General features: G+C 48.2%; 6 protein-coding genes across 6 annotated transcripts; 2 read left to right on the top strand and 4 right to left on the bottom strand.

Moving 5' to 3' along the window:
- Positions 1 to 783: 783 nt before the first annotated feature.
- N7469_010048 (putative translation elongation factor EF-1 subunit) lies at positions 784 to 3,627 on the bottom strand (the record flags this gene model as incomplete). Its single annotated transcript, XM_056648953.1, has 5 exons — positions 784 to 1,991; positions 2,052 to 2,231; positions 2,282 to 3,028; positions 3,231 to 3,299; positions 3,396 to 3,627. The coding sequence occupies 5 exons, from the start codon at positions 3,625 to 3,627 to the stop codon at positions 784 to 786; spliced, it is 2,436 nt and encodes an 811-aa protein (XP_056496084.1).
- Positions 3,628 to 4,151: 524 nt separating this feature from the next.
- On the bottom strand, positions 4,152 to 7,800 carry pan2n2 (poly(A)-specific ribonuclease; the record flags this gene model as incomplete). The annotated part of the gene is made up of 3 exons (XM_056648952.1): positions 7,654 to 7,800; positions 6,299 to 7,596; positions 4,152 to 6,210 (listed from the first exon to the last, which is right to left on the bottom strand). The coding sequence occupies exons 1-3, from the start codon at positions 7,780 to 7,782 to the stop codon at positions 4,152 to 4,154; spliced, it is 3,486 nt and encodes a 1,161-aa protein (XP_056496083.1). The 5' UTR covers positions 7,783 to 7,800.
- An 867-nt stretch (positions 7,801 to 8,667) lies between these two features.
- N7469_010046 (ESCRT-0 subunit protein HSE1) lies at positions 8,668 to 11,183 on the bottom strand (the record flags this gene model as incomplete). Its single annotated transcript, XM_056648951.1, has 8 exons — positions 8,668 to 9,539; positions 9,592 to 10,236; positions 10,294 to 10,414; positions 10,472 to 10,570; positions 10,644 to 10,719; positions 10,801 to 10,835; positions 10,925 to 10,974; positions 11,144 to 11,183. 8 exons carry the CDS (start codon positions 11,181 to 11,183, stop codon positions 8,668 to 8,670), a joined length of 1,938 nt encoding a protein of 645 aa, XP_056496082.1.
- Positions 11,184 to 12,661: 1,478 nt separating this feature from the next.
- pakA (mitogen-activated protein kinase kinase kinase kinase STE20) lies at positions 12,662 to 15,347 on the bottom strand (the record flags this gene model as incomplete). The annotated part of the gene is made up of 4 exons (XM_056648950.1): positions 12,662 to 12,766; positions 12,823 to 13,157; positions 13,211 to 13,310; positions 13,374 to 15,347. The coding sequence occupies 4 exons, from the start codon at positions 15,345 to 15,347 to the stop codon at positions 12,662 to 12,664; spliced, it is 2,514 nt and encodes an 837-aa protein (XP_056496081.1).
- Positions 15,348 to 18,863: 3,516 nt separating this feature from the next.
- On the top strand, positions 18,864 to 20,650 carry N7469_010044 (Zn(II)2Cys6 transcription factor domain-containing protein; the record flags this gene model as incomplete). Its single annotated transcript, XM_056648949.1, has 3 exons — positions 18,864 to 18,946; positions 19,006 to 19,050; positions 19,159 to 20,650. The coding sequence occupies 3 exons, from the start codon at positions 18,864 to 18,866 to the stop codon at positions 20,648 to 20,650; spliced, it is 1,620 nt and encodes a 539-aa protein (XP_056496080.1).
- A 506-nt stretch (positions 20,651 to 21,156) lies between these two features.
- N7469_010043 (SMP-30/gluconolactonase/LRE family protein) lies at positions 21,157 to 22,273 on the top strand (the record flags this gene model as incomplete). Its single annotated transcript, XM_056648948.1, has 2 exons — positions 21,157 to 21,881; positions 21,967 to 22,273. 2 exons carry the CDS (start codon positions 21,157 to 21,159, stop codon positions 22,271 to 22,273), a joined length of 1,032 nt encoding a protein of 343 aa, XP_056496079.1.
- Between the last annotated feature and the right edge of the window lie 371 nt (positions 22,274 to 22,644).

Below are 22,644 nucleotides of genomic sequence, written 5' to 3'. Positions count from 1 at the left end.
ATTGAGGGCTCTTCAGGGTTCCAAGGGTTACTCACGCCAATAACTCAATAATGATAACACGTTCTGCTATACTTCATAGACCGATCGAGAGGAGACAAGTGGCATGTACGACAGGTTTACCGCTACTGTAAATGACACCGTATGTTAGAGTGGACCTGTCGAGCCCAGTTCCCTTGAAGATCGACAGTACATTCCGATCCTCTGGGCAGGGAAGCATGGGGCGAGGTAGAAAGGTCAAGGATCGGCAGAGCCTCAGGAACATCCTATCTTCAGCTTGGATGATCCAAATTTGGGTAACCAAACTGGGCATACCTACACCGTAGATTCAGCTGAAGACTTCTTTGCCTTGAGCGTAGTAGTATAGTACGGAAGTTTACCATCTCATCGTTTTTTTCAATATATACCTATGTGAGTAGGTAGTGCCTATACAGTAGGTACTGGATCAACCTTGATACTGTCAAGGTACCTACCTTATGATAGTACTACTATAGGGTATAGTAGTACTATCATACTGACCTCATACTAGTATCGGGATACTAGTTACTAGGTACTACCTATACTACTAGTAGTAGATCTATAGTTTTAATAGGCCTGCTATGCGGATGTTCCCAGAATTCTACGGTCTAGTCAATAATTTGATATATATCTTGAAATGACCTCCAGGGCTGGAGGTAAGGGAACTGCTCAAAATTGGAAATATTTAGTCTTCCCTTTTGCTACCTTGATGTCCTTGTGTAAGGGTATCTTCCAGAACCACCTCTAAACATGAATACCAGATCTTCTTTACTCTAATAACCCAGCCGCTACTGTTGTCCCTCCGCTTCGGAGAACAACTCTTGTGGGGGCCTCCAAAGGCACTGCCTGGTCCATCTCAATCACCACCCGTGCCACAGTACCGGGTGACACAATCTTAGGCCGCTTCTTGATAGGCAAACCAGAGGCCTTGTCTAAAGATGCTACCATCTTGCTAATGCGCGCAGGGACATGAAGTCGTCCGCGGTGCACATCAACAGGCATAGGCATGAGGTGCTCGAAAGCCAAGACCTTAGCCGTGAATGTCGTAATGACTGGGATCGGCGAGGATGCTCGACAGACCACGTCGCCAGATCGAAGATGAACGGGATCAATGTTTGCCAAGTTTAGCACGACATTCTGACCTGCGACGGCCCAGTCACTAGGCTCGCTGTCGACTTCCACACTGCGGATCAAAGCCTTTTCACCGCTTGGCATGGTGAGAATTTGGTCACCGGTCTGCAAGCTGCCAGCGTCAAGACGACCCGAGATTGAGATCGGGTTCTGTACACCACCGCGGAACACATCGCCAATGGTCATACGTAAAGGCTTGTCGAGTGCATGCGTATAGGGCTCTGAAGTCTCGAGCTCCTCAATCAGAGTCCGGCCAGTGTACCAAGATGCATTTGCTTCCTCACTCCGACGAGTAATGTTATCACCAAGTACACCCGAGCAAGGAATGAAGGAAATGTTCTTCTCCTGGAAACCGGCAGTCATGAGGAAAGAAGAAATCTGCTGCTCAATCTCCACAAAGCGCTCTTTGTCCCACTGAACAGCGTCCATCTTATTAACAGCCACGATGATCTTTTGCACGCCTATGCTGCGTACTAGCAATGCATGCTCCTTGGTCTGGCCCTTTAGACCGGATTCGAACTTGCCGACACTAGAGTCGATGACCAACACAGCGAAGTCTGCCTGACTGGCGCCAGCAATCATATTCGGAACAAAGTCCCGATGACCCGGTGCATCGACAATCGTGAAGGCAGTCTTCTCTGTCTCAAATTTATTGGTTGCAATATCGATTGTAACACCTCGTGCGCGCTCCTCCGCGCCCTGATCTAAGACCCATGCGAGTGCAAAAGATCCCTTTCCAATTTTTTCCGCCTCTTTCCGATATTTCTCTAATGTCCGTTGGTCGATGGCTCCTTGGTCGGCTAGTAACCTTCCCATCAGAGTACTCTTGCCCGCATCAACATGTCCTATCCAGATCATATTAGTACAGGGGCATTGTATATACAAATAATGGTTCATGGACTCACCGATAACAACAAAATTGGCCGACTTCTTCCTTTTAGACTTGTTGTACTCATCCAGGACATTCAAGTTTTTGCTCTTCACCGTGACTTTCTCTTCCACGGAGAGATTATTCATACCGCCTGCTAGGTCACTTTGCGCCTTTTTATCACCCGATTTGGATGCGGCGGATTTGGACTTCATTCCTGCATATTATTAGGTGAGGGGTTTCAACTCTTGTTGCGAATCGCCAAACCTTTTGCTGTATTTTGAGCATTGAGCACTACATCATCGGGGCTAGGGCCTGCAAAGTCAAAAGGTTCAGCATGATCTTGGCCATAGATCTTGAGAAGATCGACATCATTCGAGTACAAGTGGCTGGGCTCAGCCATCGTCGGTCCTTCTGGGCTTCCAACAATGATGCTCGCAAATGTAGATGGTGCTGCGCGAATCGCAGGTGTCTTGGGCTGTGATTCACGCTTTTGGCTTGGCTCCTCCCTTTGTTCTATTGGGCTGCGCACTGGACTTGGGATAGTCTTGCTCGACTCAGATACCGAGAACTTCTTTGCAGGCGACGATGGTGAAGATGAAGCTGATTGGCTTGCCTGTTTCAGACCTGCAAGTCCAGAGCTTGGCTCAGGAGATTTTGCCGCCTTCGCTTTTGCCAATCTTTCGCTGAGGGAAAGCGGAGCTGTGCGTGCCTCGGACACCGGTGCACTTTGCTGTCCAGCCTGTGGTAGAGTTGAAGTCGATGATGCTGCAGCTGCAGCTTCAGCCTCCTTCTTCTTTCGCGCTGCTGCAAGCTGAGCAAGCTTGGAGGGCTTTCCTCCGGCCTCGGGTGCACCACCCAAAAGCCCAAGTTTGGGGTATAATGGCTCCACCATAATCTCAGCCTTGCGATGCGAAGGAACATTGAGCCACGGACAATCGCGGAAAAAGTCGGCCGCAGAGAAATGGGCCATTGGAGGAGGATTGGCCGCTGGGAATCCTAGTACTGGAATACCTGTTAGAACATAGTCCAAACTTCCATGCCACGTCAGTTCCATAATCTCCAGAGATAGAATGAGGTACCAAGCTACCATAAGCTTCAATACATACCTTCAAAGCAATTCACCAGCATCTTGACACCCCATTCAGACCGCACGATATGTCTCGAGCCCAGCCATGACGCGTCGAAATACAATGCAAAAGAATTAATTGCTTACCGGGTTGAGGTTTCGTCTTCTGCGCAGCAGCAGCGGCCTGCTGCTTTTTCCTTTCCTTCTCCTTTTTGCCTGCACATATCCGTTGTCAGCCCACTTGTCTGTTTACGGACTTTCGCGCAGGAGTCTTGAAGTCCTATTATCAAGCAATTGGATAATAAACCGTACCTTTGAGGTAGTTCACCGACTTCTCCACGTCGTAGTAGTAGTAATATAGTGTTTCTTGTGCCTCGTCTTTAGTGACATTCACCGGCGGCTGCCCCGCGCTAAGCTGCTGCAAGACCTCAGCAGTAGCCCGTTGCAAGAGCTCCTGCTCCTCGGGATCAGGCGAGTCATATCCATCGTCACTATAGTAGTCATCGTCATCGTATCCGACATTTTTCACGCGGTGTCTCGACATGGTGGGGCGCTCAGGGAGCACAAAGGTATCGGATCGGAGTTTTGGCGGGGAGAAGACAGGGAGATGGGGGAAATGGAGATGGTGAGTATTGTAGCTGTGTACAAAGCGAAGTGTATCGTTGTATCAAGGAGGAACTTGAACGCTAGGTAATAAAATGAAAACAGACCTGAGAATATCTCGGTCGAAAGTTGTAGAAGAAGAAAGCAGCTTGGAAGCGAGGGAAGTTCTGATGAGGCAGACCACGTCATTCCCCACTCAACCAAATCGGGGCATGGGCGAGACGGCCTTATACCCAAGAGAGTTTAATTTACAATAATTGATATTTACAATTCAATACGTAGGCCCGATAGGATTTGAACTTTAGCTATGCATTTATAAAGTGTCTGGACTAGGTTTCTTTGCCATTGCAGATCATGCTGTGTCCCAATTGGGCACAACAGCAAGGACGCCGCAATTACCCAGCCTAATGAACTTGAAAAAAGAAAGGATTGGACGTCTACCGAAGAGGACTTCCACCAAAGAAGTCATTCGTTCCTGGCCCTGAGAAACTGCCATTGCTGGGGGTAAGGGCAATAGACCTCCGGAATGCCTGTCGTGGCGTTGTTGGGGTACTCGTAGGAGGGGGGGTTTGCTGCAGCCGTATTTCCAGCCGCAGCGACAGCAGAGGTAGCATCGGATGCGCTGGGGGTGTTTCGCCCACTGTCATTCTGCATTGTAACGGCGGTTCCGGGGCGAGATAGCACGGCGGGAGTGCCATTCTTGGGAGGAGGTCGGAAGCCCAGCTTCTGGCCTTCGCGGAAGATCTCTTCGAGCATCTGTGCGACGATTCCTGCGTCCTCGTATTCTTGGAATTTTTTCCAAAGACGCATTGCCATGCGGGCATCTTCAATAGAATCATGCCCGTGTATTGTGTCTGGGGAGGGTTCCTCTTGGATGTATTCTTTAAAGACAGCCCAGGCAAGATAACGAAGACTGAGACGGCGGTTTTTACCGGGATGAAAGAAGAGATATTGTGTGTCCACTGTTTGGGACTTGGGGACTTGGATGTTAATTTTGCGGAAATCCGATGCTAGGCCATGACCAACAAAGATACATCCCAGATTGAGGAGTAGCCAGAGCTTCTTGTAAGCCGCCTTCAAGGGTACCAAATTGTGTTCGCTTGTTCGTGGATCTAGGTCGCCAGGTTTGATACCGGAGTACTGGGTGACATAGTCCACAATTGGCTCTCGAATAGTGATGTAGTCGTCGATAAACGGCACGCCTTCGTCAATACCAGAAGCCCGCAGTACTGAGACTCTGGCAAGACCACTCTTATTTGGTCGCACCATTTCCTGGGAGCCATCTGCTTTGACATCAATTTCGGCCTTTTCAAGGTCCACAAACTCTGTATCCAGGGCCAATGGCGTGCCGGGTTGAGGTTTTTCTTCTTCGGTAAGAGTACGGCATGAATCGACTTGGTGACCACCGTTTAATGACCACTCGCGGAAAAGGAGGGTGGTGTCGAGGGATTTCTTCCATGAATCATCGACAGAGTGGCGCGCGTCCCGGACCTGGAAGGCAAGCACGCAAGGCTGCTTCCACGGTTGTGTGAATCGAAGGGCTTCATCCCTATCGACTTCGGTAACCAAGAAGTCGTTGAACAAATGCCATTTATCCCGCTCCTTATGCTCCCGATCAGATAGGGAAACATTTATAAAGGATACCAAGTGCGGTTTTTGGTGCTCTGGAATGTCAATCTCGGAGACTAGTCCAACCAAGTCATAGACAACGAGTCCAGGGGTATTGTTCTGTATTCTTAGGCGGAGTTCATCGCCTTCAAAACAAGCAACCTGTCCGTTGTCGATGATAACTCCAACTGCATCGGGAAGCCACCCAGGAATAGTCCACAACCGGCGGCAGATCGGATTCGTCAAAGCTGCATTGAGGACGAGAATCAAAGGCATCCGATGCACGGTTTTCCGAATCATAACCTGTTGATACCGCCGGCAATAGTTGCACCATCCACGATTTTGTGTTTCGCGCTCGATACTGGCACGCAAAATACTAGAGAAGCGATAGGCGGGGTTTCTTCTCACATGCTTTGGGTCCAAAGTGGGATACAGAAGCTCGTTGGCAAGCGAGTTGCCCGGCCGCACGGTCTCATTCTGACAGAACATGCAGCGTATTGACTCAGAGGCGATCGTAGCAAGACGTTGGTCCAAATCTTCGGAGTTTGGCTGAATCATACGGAAGTCGTGTGCTATCTGGGTCAGAAAGAATCGATTCACAGCTTGGATTGCGGTCGACAGAGATTTATTGGTCAAGTTTTCCTCCAAAAGTCCCAGGTTTGAGGCTTCCCGGAAGCTACTGAACGTTTTCAGCAGATTTGTTGCTTGGCAATTCTGACCATTTGCTTTCTCGAGCATGTCAAATAAGTATCCCAATTCGCAGAGCAGACAGTGTTCAAATATGCAGGAGCCAGCGGCATGGTTAAGAGCGAGATTTCGGAATAAAGGAATGAACTTAAGGAGTTGAAGGAGAGAATTCGTGAATGAGTTTGCAATATGAGTCTCAAGCCCGGAAAAGGTTGTTTTATTGTAAAACCTAGAGGCGATGTTAGCAGACAATCCAGTGTTTTCCAATATCGATTTCCGACATCGATGTGGTTGCAAAGTATCAAACAAACACATACCGGAAATCAAAGTCGTCCACGCCAAAGCGACTATACTTGATCTCGACATTGCTGTACTTGAGGAGAGGATCATCGTCGCTCTCGCCATTTATCTTTGCCCCTGCGAGAGCTTCGGCCGCATCGGTAACTGAACTTTCTAGTTTCGATTTGCTCTGATCTCGAGCCTTCTCGCTCAAAAACTTGGGAGCAATAAGAGCAGGCTCTGCGTTTGCCAATGCGCGTGTGTTTTCGACCTGATTGCGTCGGGTCTTCCTTGGATTTGGCGCATGGTGCCCTACTTCTGAGGGGCGCAGGTATGGGAGCAATGACTGGTCTAACTGAGCTGGCGGACTGCCAATTTCAAATAATAGGTGACTAGGCCAAGCTGAGAAGAGACGTTCGTGGTAATATGGCATTCCTACCATGTTCAAGGGGGTATCAGGGGACCAGTCAATTGGATTTGGACGAGTGGGAACATCAGCGAATTCCATTTCCTTGCTCATCTCGTTGAAATGGATTTTAGTTGGCGAACCCCATAGGTGTATCGAGCATTCAGCGTCATTGATTGCTAAGGCTTCGCCTGACGGGGATATGTCAAGTCCAAGCATAAGCGAGACATTTGCTTGTCGTAGATTTATCGCATTGGGGTTCATAAGATCCACAACTTGCAGCTGGCCCGTTTGCGAAGCGACAAAACTCGTTGTGTGAAGCTTTGGATGCATGCGAACATATGCAGCTCCAGCATGAAATGGGATGGGTGGTAATGGCGATAATGTCTTAAGATCATAAACATTGGCTAGTGGATCGACGATTGGAGAGCCGAGGTGTCGTACGGAAAAGCCACAGGTAACCAGCAAGTCGTTCCGAGCGTCCATATCATTGACAGCGGTGCCATGAGCCTGCCAGGATTTTACAACACTGAAATCTGCTAAGCTAAGTGCATTCACAGAGCCCGTGTCTGTTGCTGCGCAGAGGTATCGACTCTTCTTCATCATCGTGTAGCTGTGTTCCGTGGGTAACTTATCCACAATGGTTCCCTTATCAATGTCCACTGTAAACATAACTTTCTGACAGCCCGCAACGAGAATTCGATTGAGCTGCGCCGTGAAGCTCATACAGCGGAGATCCACCATTTCCTCGTGATTCAGATGCCATTGTGTCAGACCGCGTCGAGTGATCATATGTATACTTTTGGAAGAGATTGATATCACACCTCGCTCATGGAACAATATCTGTCGTACCATTCCTTCAGAAGCTGGGTGTGCTCGTACGGAGGTGTAACGAGCTAGTTCAGGTCCGCAAAATGAAGAGAGTCGTCCCTAGTAAGAAACTACGTTAATGATTTCGACGGTCTTCTCCTTAGTATAGAGACTCACGTATTCATTTCCGGTCCAAAGAAGTTCCATAACATCGTCAAATGCGACTGCTGTCGCAACAGTGGGCATAGCATGTGGACTTGGTGGCGGCATAGGCATGCGCGCCAGTTCATCCCAGTCGGCTTCCATGACTGCGGTTGGTCGTTCCAGGAAGCACCTAGGTGATAACTTTGTCGATAATCAAAATAGAGGCCACAAGTGGCTCGCGGGGGCCCGAAGCGTCTGATCTCAACGCTTCATACAATGCCGATCATCGTCCTCGAGGAAACGACGCGATTGCGGGGAAGCTATCAGGGAAAGTTGGTGTTTTCGTCGGATATGCGTTACGCGGGTAGTGAGTAGCGGTATCTTCTGGAAGTGAATGACCACGATGGCCACTTTATTCCGACCGCGATGCGGATTTGACGCAGACGACGCTGGTTTCGCGTTACTTGTTGTCGCCCGTCGGGCGAGGGCAGCGGGTCGAGGAAGGTCGATATCTATCACGTGATGGGACGATAACCGGAACAGTTGCGGTCCTTGATCATGATCTATTTAAGCAGATAATTTTCGTTAAATGTTTCAAATTGAAATTTGGCTCAATTCACTATCGCCCTAGCCAATATCAAGCAATTGACTCATTATTGGATGGTTGGCTCGTTAAGACTGAAGTATATATGGAAGATTCCTGTTTAACATCACGTGGTTTCGAGTACAGCGTAGTGAGATGCCATTGAAAGCTTACATTAGTCGAGGCTACTACTAAAAACTGAAATGATACCTATCATTTCAGTAAGATGAACGAATACAGACATGGCAGGGAAATCACATTTGCTAAACAACCGAGGTATAAAGAAACATATGTACTGGTATACACCTTCGGCCGGTAGCCAGTGATTGGCTAATTACACGACCAACGGTATTCCAAGCAAACGCAGCCAACGGGGGATAGACAAGCAAAAAGGTGAAGAGGACGACGGCAAAGATAAAGCACTTGGCTACTTATTTCACATCTCACACAGATGAACCACTCGTTTATCTGTAAAAAGACGCAGGGTTCGATGCAGGCACTCCGCCTGAGGGAGGCTGATATGCTTGATATTCTCCACTGCCCGTAGGAGCTGATGGTGCCGGGTTGAAAGCAGTGTATTGAGAGGGTGGTGCTCCTGTGCCCGGAACAGGCGGTGGTTGATGAGATGGGGCTTGCTGGTGAATACTAGGAGAGTCGGGGTAGGGCGCTTGGCTTTGCGTTTGCGGAGGGAAATGATTGAGGTTTTGCTGGGGAGGAGCCATTCCTGGGGCTGAGGGCAACTGAGCTGAATCGTCGGCCGAGTAGGCTGATGGAGAATAATCCTGTTGCTGTTGCGGGTGCTGCTGTTGGAATTGCTGGTGGGCCATCGGCGGAGCTTGACCGCTAGCAGGGTGGGGAGGACGTCCTCCGGCAGTAGCATGGTCAACAGGCGAGTCATATACAGATGTGCCTAGTTCCTGGGGGTGATCGTAAGTAGACTGAGGACGGTGCTGCACTGGTTGCTGGTATGGGTCTGAAGCCGGGACCTGAGGGGCTGCTTGCTGTGGCTGCAGAGGCTGCGCCCCGGCATACTGCAGTCGAGGGTCGGGAGAATGAGAAGCGGGCCGGTACGGCATAGTTTGCTCCGCTCCATAGAATGGTGTACCTTGCGGCTGTGGAGGTTGTGTCTCCTGGGGACGAGGGCTGAAGTAACGTTGATCAGCCTGAGGGGGAGGTCCTTGAGGATACCCAGGAGCAGCAGCACCCGGATATCCATACTGGGGCTGACCAGGCCTTCCGTACTGGGGTTGAGCCGGTTGAGACATTGAAGCCTCCAGCATAGATTCATAGTCTCGGCGAGCCTTAATAAACTTCTCATTGAGCTGAGTGAATTCATCTAAAGAATTATTAGCATTACACCAGAGCAGCACACTGCGAGAGTCACATACCTTTCTTCTGGGAGTATTTGCCAATCAACTCGATAAGTTTTGGCCGAATGGCCAGAGTCGAATGATAAAGTGTGGTAATCTCCTCATTCTCTTGGACATTCAAATCAGAGCTGCGAGTGCTCAATAGTGTCAACAGCTTCTCCACGTTCTTGATTTGGCCAAAAACGTCTCCTTCCATCTGCGCCTCGCGCTGGAGCTCTTCAACTGTTGGATCGGCCAGCTTCTCGACATAGTTGAGAGGGAAAATTCCGGTCTGGCCTCGAAGTGAACCCTTCCACCAATCCTTGTAGACAGACTCCAAAACAGCAATAATATCGCCTTTTCGAAACTGGAGTTCGCCGGGTTCAGAAGGCTGGAAGTCGAACAAGGCCCTCACCCGCGAGATAGTAGCTGCTGAAGTGCCGGGTGGGACAGCATGAGAGACAGCTGGCTCGTCCTGGGCCACTGTAGCAGAGCCGGGTGTAGGAGTGGATGCGGCGGGAGCAGCTGCAGCAGCAGACGAAGATGCTTGGGAAGGCCCAGGCACAGGTTTTCTTTCTTTGACGGAAAGTGCCAATGCCATCTGGAGCTCTTCTTCTTCCTTTTGTCTATCAACATCTGTGATTCGCTGCTTCACGGGCTTAGATGGCGGCTGGAGGTTCGGATCTATCAAACAGTACCAATTAGTTATGCAAGAGAGCCTATGATATCCGAGAAACTCACTCTGCGTCTTAAGTTTCATGTAGGCCTGCTCCATAATTCCAAAGTCTGGGTTGGATGAGAACATCTCGGTCCATTCCTCCATGCGCTCCAAAATCTTAGATTTCACTTGTTGGTGCGTATTCTATATGCATGTAAGCGGGCGATCATATAGCCAGTGCATCTTATATTGCAAACTTACCCGGTCAGCCGCCAATCGAAGAAGAGCATCAGTAAAGCTTCTAGAGGCCAGCTCTCGATGAATCTTCGGTCCACAATTTTGTGCTAGCGAGTTACCAAGCTACATGGTACAAGTTAGCCAGGTCATCTTAGATTGAATGCGCACATATGTATGCGAGGGCAGAGTTACTGACCTCCAATGTATAGAGTTGTACATTGGCGTTTCTGTGAGCCAATCTCTTGATCATAGCAGCAACGGCCTCTTTTGCGCTGTACGGTCGTGATATCATTAGCATTCGTTCAGGTAGGCTCCCGCATCAAAGTAGTCGTCGGAAAGCTAGAATAGCATACCCAGATTCCTCAGCACCGACTTTATCACAGACATCCTATATTACAAAAGCAAGCCACGTTAGCCTCTTGAATCGCCCCTTATCCCGTCGCATTGTCTTCGACCAGTCGGTTAGGGTTTACGCACGAGAATGTATTCCCAGTTCTCGGAAGTCAGGTTTTCGTCAGTCGCCTTGGCTATCACAGTTGAATCAAATGTCAGCGATCTCACTCTGGAAGAGGATTCAGGGGGTCTCTTGCGCGCAGCAGTCATGGCTCAGCGGGTTCGGCCTCGGCCTTGCAGCGCAGTTCGCTTGGCATAGGCGTCTCCGAGTCGACCACTCAAGTCGCAATCTGTATGACTTACCGACGGCATCATCAAAAGCATTCTGTTGCGCGCGAAACATTTTCAATGGGCGAGTCGTTATAAAACCAGGTGGTCAGGGAAGATGTTGTAGTTGGTTCGGGGAAGTCGGGCACCGCCTCCTCTGCCTTAGCACGAATAGCTGGCTCAATCAACCTCCAGAATAGTTCCGCTTGCCGGTTCAAATGGCTTTCGCTTCTTATGCCTTGATTATATTGTTCCTACTGTGTCTTAAGGAGCACGGCGAGGTGTATTTTTCGCAGCGACAGCGGTCGAGCACGAAATGCGGGGAGTGGACTTAGGACCACAGTGGGCGGAGCTGGGAAGAGAGTCAAAATGTACACCGCCGAGACGAGAAATCGGACAGCGAAAAGTGCGAGGTGAAAAGAATATAGGGGAAATGCAGGGTCTTGCAATAGCACTGCTTGGATCAAAAAGCCAAGATGATGATCGTGGAAATGTTCTGGGAGCAGGTGTTGTGCCCGGAAACCTGAGTCAGCAGGCGATGACGATGGAGCTCGACAGCTCGGATATTCTTAGCTCTTCACGTCTGCCTTGAGATTTTTTCCATTTGGCTCCGCGTGGTAGGCTCCCGTGTTTTGTATGGTAAAATATCCTACGTAGTTTTATTTCTCTTCTACTATTCTGGTAATCATTTGCATCTGGGTATCATGAGGTGTGGATATTCTTCCAAGAATATCCACGTTTTCATGGGCTCTCGTACTCGTATCTAGTGGGCTAGAATGATCCCCTTGATCTATATGCAAAGAGGGGCCTCAATATGCCCATCTTAAGAACAGGTGGGCACCTGCTCAGCCCTGGAGGTGTTCGCGACATAACTCAAGATTCGAAAATTAGGTAATAATTGAGATTGTGTTATTTTGATAACATACCACCTGGGAAGGTCCTTCTTAAACAACATTGTTTTTGGAAAAATCGAAACAGATATAATTGAAAAGAATTATCACAGATCGTAAATCGTAAAAGGTCTTTCGCAACCCCAAACTCCAGACGTCAGAATGTCGCATTCTAAATCCTGCGAGCACAAGATAATATAAATGCAATGGAAGCCTCATACTCCTTGTCTGGGACGCCACGAGATCAGCATTAAACCACGCTGGGAAGTACCGGAAGTAGGACTACAGAACGCTACACAAAAGCACATCACTAGAAATCAAGACAAAGATGTAGGAATAACGGGACAGACACAAAACAGGCTCGTGAAGTCAGATTGTTTTCATCACAAAAGGATGTTCATCAAGAAATAAAGTGGTTTAAAAAAATGATAATTTGACACTGGAACTGGACCCGGGCGACATGATACGAAGATGAGCATGTCCGGATCGAGAAGAAACATCGGGAGTGATGGGGTATCTGAAACGAGATGGGAAGAGGGATAGACGGCGAAAGAACAAGGTAGAAGAATGAAACAAAAAAAAATGAAAAGAGAAATTAAGAAGCAGAAGAACGAAAGAACCGAAACAATCCAAACAGCCGAAGACTAGAATTCTTCTTAGCTGTCTAAGCTCCGCCCTTCTGTGCTTTTTCTTGGGCACGGCTGATCCTAGCAGCCTTCACGAGGGGTGCAAGATGGTTCAGTGGTGAGCATAGAGACATGAAAGGGTGCTGTGGCGTATATTAGTATCGGATTTGAATTCGTGGGAAAGAAAGAAAGAACGAACCTTCAGGAGATCGTGGGCTGAAGCACGCTTCTCGGGATCAACCTTGAGGGCCAAGTGAAGGAAATCACGGAAGATGTGGGAAAGGTTATGTTCATCTTTGATGGTGGGTGTGCCATTGGTAGCAATCAGGTAGAGCGCGCGTAATGGGGACTCTGTCAGATATGGTGGCTCTCCCTCGATCATCTCGATGGCCATAATGCCCAAACTCCAGATGTCGACCTTCCGTCCATACTCCTTACGAGTAACAACCTCGGGGGCCATCCAGTACGGCGTTCCGACCATTGTATTACGCTTATTTTGCGAATCATTAATTTGCGCACAAAAGCCAAAGTCAGCTGTTCAGTATGTTAGTAGTGTTCGTGGAAGGATTCAGTGACCGAATACATACTCAATTTGATGTTGCCTTCCATAGAAAGCAAAATGTTGTCCGACTTGATGTCTCGGTGGATAACACCCTTGGAATGGAGATGTTGCAGGCCATTAAGTGTCTTTAGAAATGGTCAGTACTATGTTCACGGGTTGGAAAATCAAAAAGAGCGAATAGGGCTTACCTCTCGACAAACTGCTGCAATCTGTCCTTCACTCATAATGTTGAAAGTCACCACATCGGTAAGACTACCACCTTCCATATATTCCATGACAACCCAAAGGTCAATTCCGTGAAGATAACTCTCTAAAAAGTTGACAATGTTTTTATGTTTGCTGTCCTTCATGACAAGGATCTCGTTGATAATGAGATCTTTCTTGGGCTGAAGATCCAAATTCATCTGCTTGATCGCAACACAGCTGTTTGTTCCGGCCTCATAAGCTGTAAACACACCACCAGATGCACCTTGGCCAATTTTGTTTAGATTGTAGTACAGCTGGGTCGGATCTCCAGGATGACAGATCGATAAAAGACGGGCTCGAACATCCATGATATTGCTCTGGCGCTGGCGCTGGCGGGGCCGGGCGGCAGGGGGTGCGCGCGTCGATGGCGATGCACCAGCCGAAGAAGGATTGGCGGTTGAAGGTCCAATATTCGTCGCAATCGGCGGTGGCTGTTGTGGTTTTTGACGATGACTGGTGCTGCGATCCAGCTGCTTCGAAGCAATTGCCTGCTGAGCTGCCGCCATGACTTGTTCTTGTTGCTGCTGGTATTGCGTAGGGTTGGAGACAATACCGGGTCCCTTGGAATGGCCGGCATTGCGGGAACTGGAGCGGCTGAGCTGGGGAGAAGACGTAGCCAGCGGCTCTGACTCCGGAATTGGTGGCGTACCAAAGCTATGCCCATAGGGATCTTGCACTGGCCTTTGTGAACTACCACCATATGGTTGAGACACTGGAGGTTGTGGCGGCGGACGGACTGGGGTCATGTTGGTGGGCGGCTTGGGAGGGGCACGATGCGGTACCAGACCACCTAGCGGCGGAGACATGGCGGGCACTTGCTGTGGTGGGCTTGTTGGAGCACCTCGAGGGATAGGAGGAGGTGCTCGTGGGTTCTCAAAACTTCCTTCATGGTTCTGTGGAAAACGCGGGCTTCCGGGAGGCGAGGTACTGCGACCGTTGTTGTTATTATTGCTGCTGCTGGTGTTCCCACTGTATGCGTTGTCGAATTTGTGCCAAACTTCGTCGTCGTCTCCGCGGGTATTTTTCTCATAGAATCGCATAATGTCCATCATTGTTTGCGGATGTTCCTCCTGTTCCTTCTTCGAAATGCCATTTTCCTGGAGTAAGCGCTGCCATTCCTTAGGGAGACCAGTAAATTGACCAGTCTGATTATCATAACCAACGTGAGTGACATGAACAGGATTTTCCGGAGCCGAAATTTTGATATTGCGAGGAGTGCCGAGCATGTTATTCACGAAGCTGGAGAAACTCGCCTTCTTGCTCTGCCTCTTGGCCGCGGTAGGCGTGGGGCCAGATGGGCCATTCGGCATATTGCCCTCATCGGAGTACCGCTTGGAATGGGAAGGCCGTTCGGTCTCACGGTGGGCAAAAGGATCCATTCGATTCGTAAAATTGGTGAAACTTGCAGATTGTCGAAGGGTTTGGCGACCACGTGCGTCTGGACTAGAATAATGCGATTTCAAGGGCGGAGGTTGTTGGGATTGCTGGGGTTGGGGTTCAATATCGGTCTCGGCGCTGTTCTCATCCAACGCACTGAGCATGCCCCGCGTCTCGAAAGGGGTGTTTAATTCATCCGAACTGTGTTGATCGTAGGAGAAGCGGTTCGAGCGTGTGCGGGAGCGGGAAGAGCTGTAACCAGAAAATTGAGCACCTTCGTCCTGAACGGGAGAAGGACCACCACTATGATCCAGCGATGAAGATGAGGAACCAAAGGCAGCGGAAGCGTTTGATCGCGAGCGAACGTGCTCGCGACTACCGCTGGGGGAAGAGCGCGGATAGACTGGGGCGGAAGGATGACGTTTGAGAGAAGTGGTGCTCTGATGACTCCGAAGAATGCGCGAACTGAAGCTAGGGGCGTCCTTGTGAAGTTTGCTGGACGGACGCCGGAATTTTAACGAGAATCCTTCCTGGCTCATGGCGGGCGAAAATCTGTCTCTCCACGAGACAGATTGGAATTGGGCCGAGGAGGGGTCAGGAGAAATTTCCAACTAGCCAATTCGAGGGTCTGCGACCGGTTTTACCGCGCAGTCAAACAGCAAACGCACAACCAGGAGGGAAAAAAGATGGCTGTCTTGCGCCGCCCCCGAAAAGATTCAAAAATGACGATAGAAAAAAGAGGAGGCTCCCACGATAAGGAAGAATGGGGGGGAGGGGGTGGAAAAGAATGAGAAAAGAAAGAAGGGTTCGAATTGGTAAAATCGAAGCTGTCCAATTAGCACGTGGAGAGCGGAGCGAAAAAGGAGACGGTGGCTGGGTTGGTGACTGGGGCGATGACGCGGGGACCCATTCAAACGTTAAGAATTTAAGATTCCAAGAGATTCAAGATGATTGGGATATAATTAGAATTGAGTTGATCTTCGATGGAGAACGATGTTTGAAATAAAATAGATATCGTTGAGATGAAAGAGGGAGGGAGAGGGGAGTGAGAATGATAAGTGATGGGAGAAAAGAGGAGAAATCTAGATTTTCGACCCCGGCCCGTCACTGGCGATGACTACGCGGGACAAGAATAGAAGCGGGCCTGTCATAAACTATTGGCAGTTGACATAAAACATTCGATTGATTGATTAGCAAACATTACAATTAATAGTATTATCTGTCTACTTGTACATTGTATTCTATATTACTATGTATATTATTATCAGTCAATATAAGATCCATGTATGTTGTATACTCCCGCTGATGTGCATGGAAGAATGCAGGTCCAGAGTCGCCCTGAGCGGCCTCTGCCACAACTCACGTGAGTTGGACTACTCGTAACTGGCTCTGTAATCATGAATCGACTCAATTGTTCTTATTTATTGTCTCAATCGCATGGAAAGTGATGTTTGGCGGTCTGCTTGGAGTTGAAGTTCAAGCTGGTAGGCTCTTTACAGTAACTAATTACTAGTACAACTAGCTACACTAGTGCAGTATCAGGTCTGCACCGGCATACTCAAGGAGCTTGAACAAGCGTTCGAGATTGCGATCTCAATTTAACGCCAACTGTCTTAATCATATAGAAGTTATAGCAGAGTACAACACCCGATTCAAGTCGCTAAAATTTGCATAAGTTTACGCTGTACCTGTTACTAGGACTACTGGAGAGGCGGCAAGCCTGAGGCTATACGATATTATATTAGCTTCAATGTAAGAACGAGCTGCAGCGGTAAAGCCCTCCAATGGTATTTTGATTCCCATGCATATTTACACATTATCTTCTAAATCCATAGGCATATCGGAATGGTTTATGTCGACAGCCGCGACTGCCCAGGACTGGTTGGGACTCGATCTATAAACATCCTGGAGGGCCACCAAGTATATTGAAATGACCCCCAACTGTCGATAACGAGATAAATACTACCTGCACAAGATCTACGGTTTGCTGGAATTCTCTCAATATATTAATCCCATAGTGCTCCTCCTATTTATGCCAAATAATATAGTGAAGAGTCGAACCACTGTGTTCATCCAAGCAAGCTCTCCCCCTCACCAAAACGGCTAGTCTTGACCTCCACTGTCGCGCAACTAATTCTTTAGCCTCCAATATGAGCTTTTCAATATTCTAAATACTGGGTTTTATTTATGTCTAATAATTCATAATTAATAATTGATTAAGTAATTTGGTTTTTCAATCTTGGCAGTGGTGAATTGCCGTGGTTGCTTCCGGCCACCCGGCCAGCCTCAGTCGCACCTTCCTCACGAGTGTCAACACCACCTATATTGAGCCTCGTCCCTTCCTATTCAGGGCAATTCACTCACCAAAACTGAGTCAATAGTGAGTCATCTGGTCACGCCACTTCTGTTTGTTTTCTTCCCCTACTTCCCCCTCCTCCCTCTTTTTCTTCCTCCTCTACCTTTCCCATCACACTCATCACCATCAATTTTGACACAGTACAATAAACTGGTTGGTTTCCCTTCATATCATGGCTCTCTCTCCTTACTGGTTTCCTCTGGTTGACCACTATTCGAAAGAAAACACCCGAAGAAGAAGAAGAAGAAGAAGAAGAAGAAGAAGAAGAAGAAGAAGAAGAAGAAGTTTTTCTATCAAACTTGAAGGGGTGACCTCACAAAAAACCGAATTCCCTGCCGTTTGGCATTCGAAGCAAGCAGTTCTGAACGGTACGTGAAGTTACCTGGTATCCCCTTCATAGCATGACTTCTAATTCTCACTGACCTGACGCAGACACGCCAAGGTCGACCAGCATTCGAACGAATTAACCCGAAGAAGACGTAGTCATTCAACAACAGCAAGCTGAAAACGATGAGAGGTACCCTCTTGAACTCACAAGACTCTTTTTCTGACGAGAGACCGCAGATTAATCGACAAGACCTAAGGTAACCCCCCCTAACCGCCTCCCCTGAAGCTGATCATCTAGGCACTTGGAAACTCAGACCTAGAGTGGCAGGCTTCTGCAAAGTTGACTGTACACTCACCATCACTCGCTCTTTAGCTTGGGTTGGGGTCTGTTGTGACCTGGGGGTTTTTCAACTTCTCCCTCCCAACTTCGGCGATGCCGGTCATTGTTGTCGAACCCTGGAGGCTCGACCGGAGTTGATGGGTTAAGTTTTTCCTCCTTATTTTTTTTCTTGCCCCTGACTTTGGCGGTGCCGGTCATTGTTGTCGAACCCTGGAGGCCCGACCGGAGTTAGTCGTGCGAGGTTTTTTTTTTGTCTTTTTTTTCTCCTAACCCTCCAACTTCGGCGGTGCCGGTCATTGTTGTCGAGCTCTGAAGGCCCGACCGGAGTTGGCTGGGAGGTTTTTTTTTTTTACCAGCCTGGTTCTTTCGGGACGCTGAATATCCAGGTGGCCTCTGACTGAGCGCTGGGGCTCATGAGGTCGTTTGTGTTTTTTTCCTCAACACCTAGGTTTAGGACTTGAATGGTGAAGCGCGCTGAAAAACCGTCAATTGTCGCACTAGTTGCTGTTGGGCTTTTTTTTTATTTTTTATTTTTTTTCTTTGCGGTATGAATCAAAAGGGTCAGACCTTTTTTCTGCTCAAACGATTTCTCTGATGTAGATTCTCTGAAGTAGGGTAGACTGAATCCTGTACGTAGTCTACTGAAGAGTAACAGTTATCATCATGGATGATGCTGTAGAGGGACTACTACTTCAACCCCTAGTAATACAGTCCATCCTTCACGAAGTACATATTGAATCCGTCTACCTTGTCAATTTCCAGTGAGAGCCAGTCAACAGATGGCTTTTACATCCTCCTTCTGGATCTTCTATCAAGATTGAATACAATCATCGACTCTTCAAGAGTGCCACTAAGGTTTGGCAATACACAACGCTTAACCGCATCGAGTAAGGCGATCGATGCTAAAAAACGACTCCCTTCCAAAATTCGCCCCCCCCCCCCCCACGTGAATTTGGCCCCTAAAGGAGAGACACTCGAGCAATAAGACTTGATGTTCTGGATCGATTCATTCTGTTGTCGGAAACTGCTTCAATGACCGCGGAGAAGGATACCGGCTCATCAAGGCAAACACGAGCATCGAAATCAAAGGTGCGCACTGGCTGCATCACCTGCAAGTGAGTAATTACCTTGCTTATACCGACATCGAATCCTTTGCTGACTTTGTCCTCTACAGATCTCGTCATGTCAAATGCGACGAGGAAAAGCCAGCTTGTGCTCGGTATGACTTGCTCCTTGGACCAGCAGTGATATTTCTCGATTGCACTCGCTGCAACCTTAATCTCGTGATATACCTATCCCTAATGTTCCTGGCTGATTCATATTCTAGGTGCAAGCGCATGGGCAGAATATGTGAAGGTTACCGAAAGACCCCAGTCAAACCCTCAGTGCCACGAAGATTGGCATCTGTCCCTACACTGATTTCACCGATCGAACAACATGCCTTGGAGGTTTTCTTCATATGTACAGCACCTCAATTAGCAGGACATTTTGAATACGGATTCTTTCAACGGCGTGTTCTACAATTAAGTCTCGCCGAACCAGCCATCCGCCAGGCGATCGCCGCCCTTGGCATTCTTCATGAACAGGCTGCGGCAAAAAGGACTCCATTCCTGCACCGAGAGACTCTTCTCCCTGAGCTGCCCATCAAATTATACAATAGGGCCATTCAATCTATAAAAGAGAAGGTTACCGCAGAATCTCCACATCTACCTTTTGTGGCCGTGGTCAATGTACTTTTCATCTGCTTCGAATATTTCCAAGGGAACCTTGAGGCCGCCGCTTCCCATATCAGAGGGGGAATTGGGATTCTGGACAACTGGCGAACAAGGAACAATAAGAGGTCGACTGAAAATGGTAATCATCGATATATGTCTCTGGAGGCCGAGTTTATGGAAACTGAAATCGCTCCTCTACTCTGCACGATGAACATTAATGCAGTTCAGTGGGGAGTTGGCATGCACGCCAGTCTCATTCTAGACTCGGCGGCTGATCCCAGCGACATTATCATACCGAGTCGATTCGAATCTCTGAAATCGGCCAGAGCTGCACTTTTGAATCTGGTCATATTTTCAACATGGCAGTTCGAACCATTTGAAATGGAGCCCTCCAGCATGGATTTCCCAATCATCTGTGAAAGAGCCATGGCTATCTTAAATCGATGGAAGGTTGGTTTCGAGCAATTGGTTCAGCGAGAGTGGCATTTCTGGGACGAGCAGGAGAGAAGAATGGCCGATGCTATCTCGGCCATGCGATGTAATGCCGAACTCGGAATTTATTCATACCAGGCTCAAAGTGATTGTGATTGGGAGAAGTACCGTTCACGGTATGAAGAGACAGTCGGACTCGTGAATAAACTCGCATCCAATATGAATCATTCTCCCAATGACTTGTCGAATGTCTTTAGTCTGGATTTTCGCATGATATTTCCTCTTCAGCCTGAGGCTTGGAGGTGTCGTTGGCCGCATCTTCATCGAATGGGAATGGACCTGCAGGATCGTCTATCTGGGCTTGATTGGCTTCCTTCAGCAAATCATTATAACTCAGTATCTTCTCGTACTATGGAGATCGAGGAAGCCTACCTCAAATTCATTACGACGAAGAAGCAGACAGAAAACAAGAGATACCCGGATGCGCTTAGAATCCAAGATCATAGTGTAGTGATCTTGAAGAGCGACAATGATTCGCCGCCTCTCTTTTCTGTGACGTTCTGGAGCAAAGCGGATGGTTTAGATGGGCCATGGTATTCCTTCACAGAAACCGTGCATTTAGGACCTCGGCGACCTGACAAGGTAGAGGACCAGAAATGCCAATTGATATAACTAATGATCTACAAAGATATTTATTTATACCTGGTGAAGGCTGCAAGTAGGAATCTTATATACTAGGATCTTCATTTGTAATCCGATTCAGGCGTTGCCAGGTGGCAGTCATGCTTTCCAATGGCTCTCGGCCAGCAGCGTTCTCTACAGTAGCTCACAAAGTCCATCAGCCTGGCAACAAAGCTGATCAATTGGTCATCAATATCGAGTAATGAAATGGAAGAGACCATTCTGTTTATGCGTTTTCAAGAGCTGGCAAAATCTCGGGAAATTAACCGTGTGGATCTTGGTTCATCGCCGATCCGAACCATCCAGAGAAACACTACTCCGTTTGTATACAAAATCCCCACTACGATAAACTTTTCCAGGAGAAAGCTATCTGACATCATATAAACTGAAACAACACGCCAAGCATCGTCGTTGAAAAAAGATCGACACTCCCCCCTGAAGAACCACTGTCATCAGATCTTCCCATCTGACATTTTCATACATAGTGTACGAGCACAATGGCTTCACTCACGCATTCGGCCGTTGCGGCAAACGCAACCCACCATATCCCCGCGAACTTCAGCATCTACAACAATGATTTCCTTAATATTCTCGGCTCAACTCCAAAACTCGAAGTCCTTCTTGAAAATAATGACTATCCTTTCGCCCACGAGGCGAGCGTGTACATCCCAAGCTTGGAGTCACTCTTCATGTCCAGTAACATGTTCACCGATCCTATCACAAAGGAGAAAACCATCAAGGTCACCAAAGTGAGCATCAATGCCCACCCCGTGACATCCGAAATTATCAATTCAACCATTCCAATGGCAAACGGAGGCGTCAACCACGAAGGCGGTATCCTCTGGGCTGCTCAGGGTACTTTTAACGAGACCGGTGGTCTATTCCAGATGTCAGCGCAGCCCCCTTACAAGTCAGAGTTGATTGTGGGGGATTTCCACGGTCGCCAGTTCAACTCGGTCAACGATGTTGTCGTGGCTAATGATGGCTCATTTTGGTTCACTGATCCCATTTATGCCTGGAAACAGGGGATTCGGCCTAAGCCCAAGTTGCCAAACCAGGTATACCGTTATGACCCGGTTACCAAGGATGTACGGGTTATTGCGGATGGATTTGGTCGTCCGAATGGGATCACTTTCTCACCGGATGAGAAGATCGTTTATATCACCGACACTGCCGAGACAAATGGTGATGGATCGGAGGATCTGACGCAGCCAGCTACCATGTATGTTATGAATATGCTAAGGGGACCCTCTCTCCTTTCCAGGGGCTTCGGGTGTCAAAGATAAGCAATCCGCTAATGTGTACAGTTATGCCTTTGATGTGATTACGACTCACGGCCAGCCTTTCCTAACTAACCGTCGTGTTTTTGCTATGCCTGGAGATGGAATTCCCGATGGAATCAAGGTCGATCAGGACGGTAATGTGTACGCTGGTTGTGGCGATGGTGTTAATGTTTGGTCTGCTGGTGGAGTTCTTCTGGGCAAGATTCTTGTCAAGGATGGCACATCTAACTTTTCGTTTGGTCGCAATGGTCAGATGTTTATTCTGAATGAGAACAAGCTGTATCGTGCGCAGCTGAGTCGCAAGGTTCACGGTACTCTGCTGAAGGATTAATGCTATCACTTATACGCCGCCAGCTTAGTGATATTCATGACAAAGCGATGAGCTATTTTGTGTACAGTGTCACTTGTATCATAGTATTACTCTTGCAAGACTAAGTATTTGCGAATGAACTAAGTTTATACTATTTGCATCTCAAGTTTAATATACTGCATTTCGAAGTCCTCGGGTGTGTAAAGTTCCACATTGATTGATAGTACGTAGTTCTTACATCCTTTTAGCAGCGATTTTCAGTGCAATGTACTTCCAATCGTGGTGACGCGTCTCTTCCCGACAGATCTATATCCTGCCAGGAACCTTGAAATACTGTCAGGAACAAAATGGTAGTGACGCGTCAGCTCCGTTGATCTTTGAATCAATAATAT

This window comes from Penicillium citrinum, assembly GCF_028827155.1.
Source record: "Penicillium citrinum strain IBT 23319 chromosome Unknown utg000009l:1.0-4274883.0:1.0-4276374.0, whole genome shotgun sequence".
Taxonomy (NCBI): Eukaryota; Fungi; Ascomycota; class Eurotiomycetes; order Eurotiales; family Aspergillaceae; genus Penicillium; species Penicillium citrinum.
Note: the sequence above shows the minus strand (reverse complement) of the source record. Positions and strands in the feature narration are given on the sequence as shown.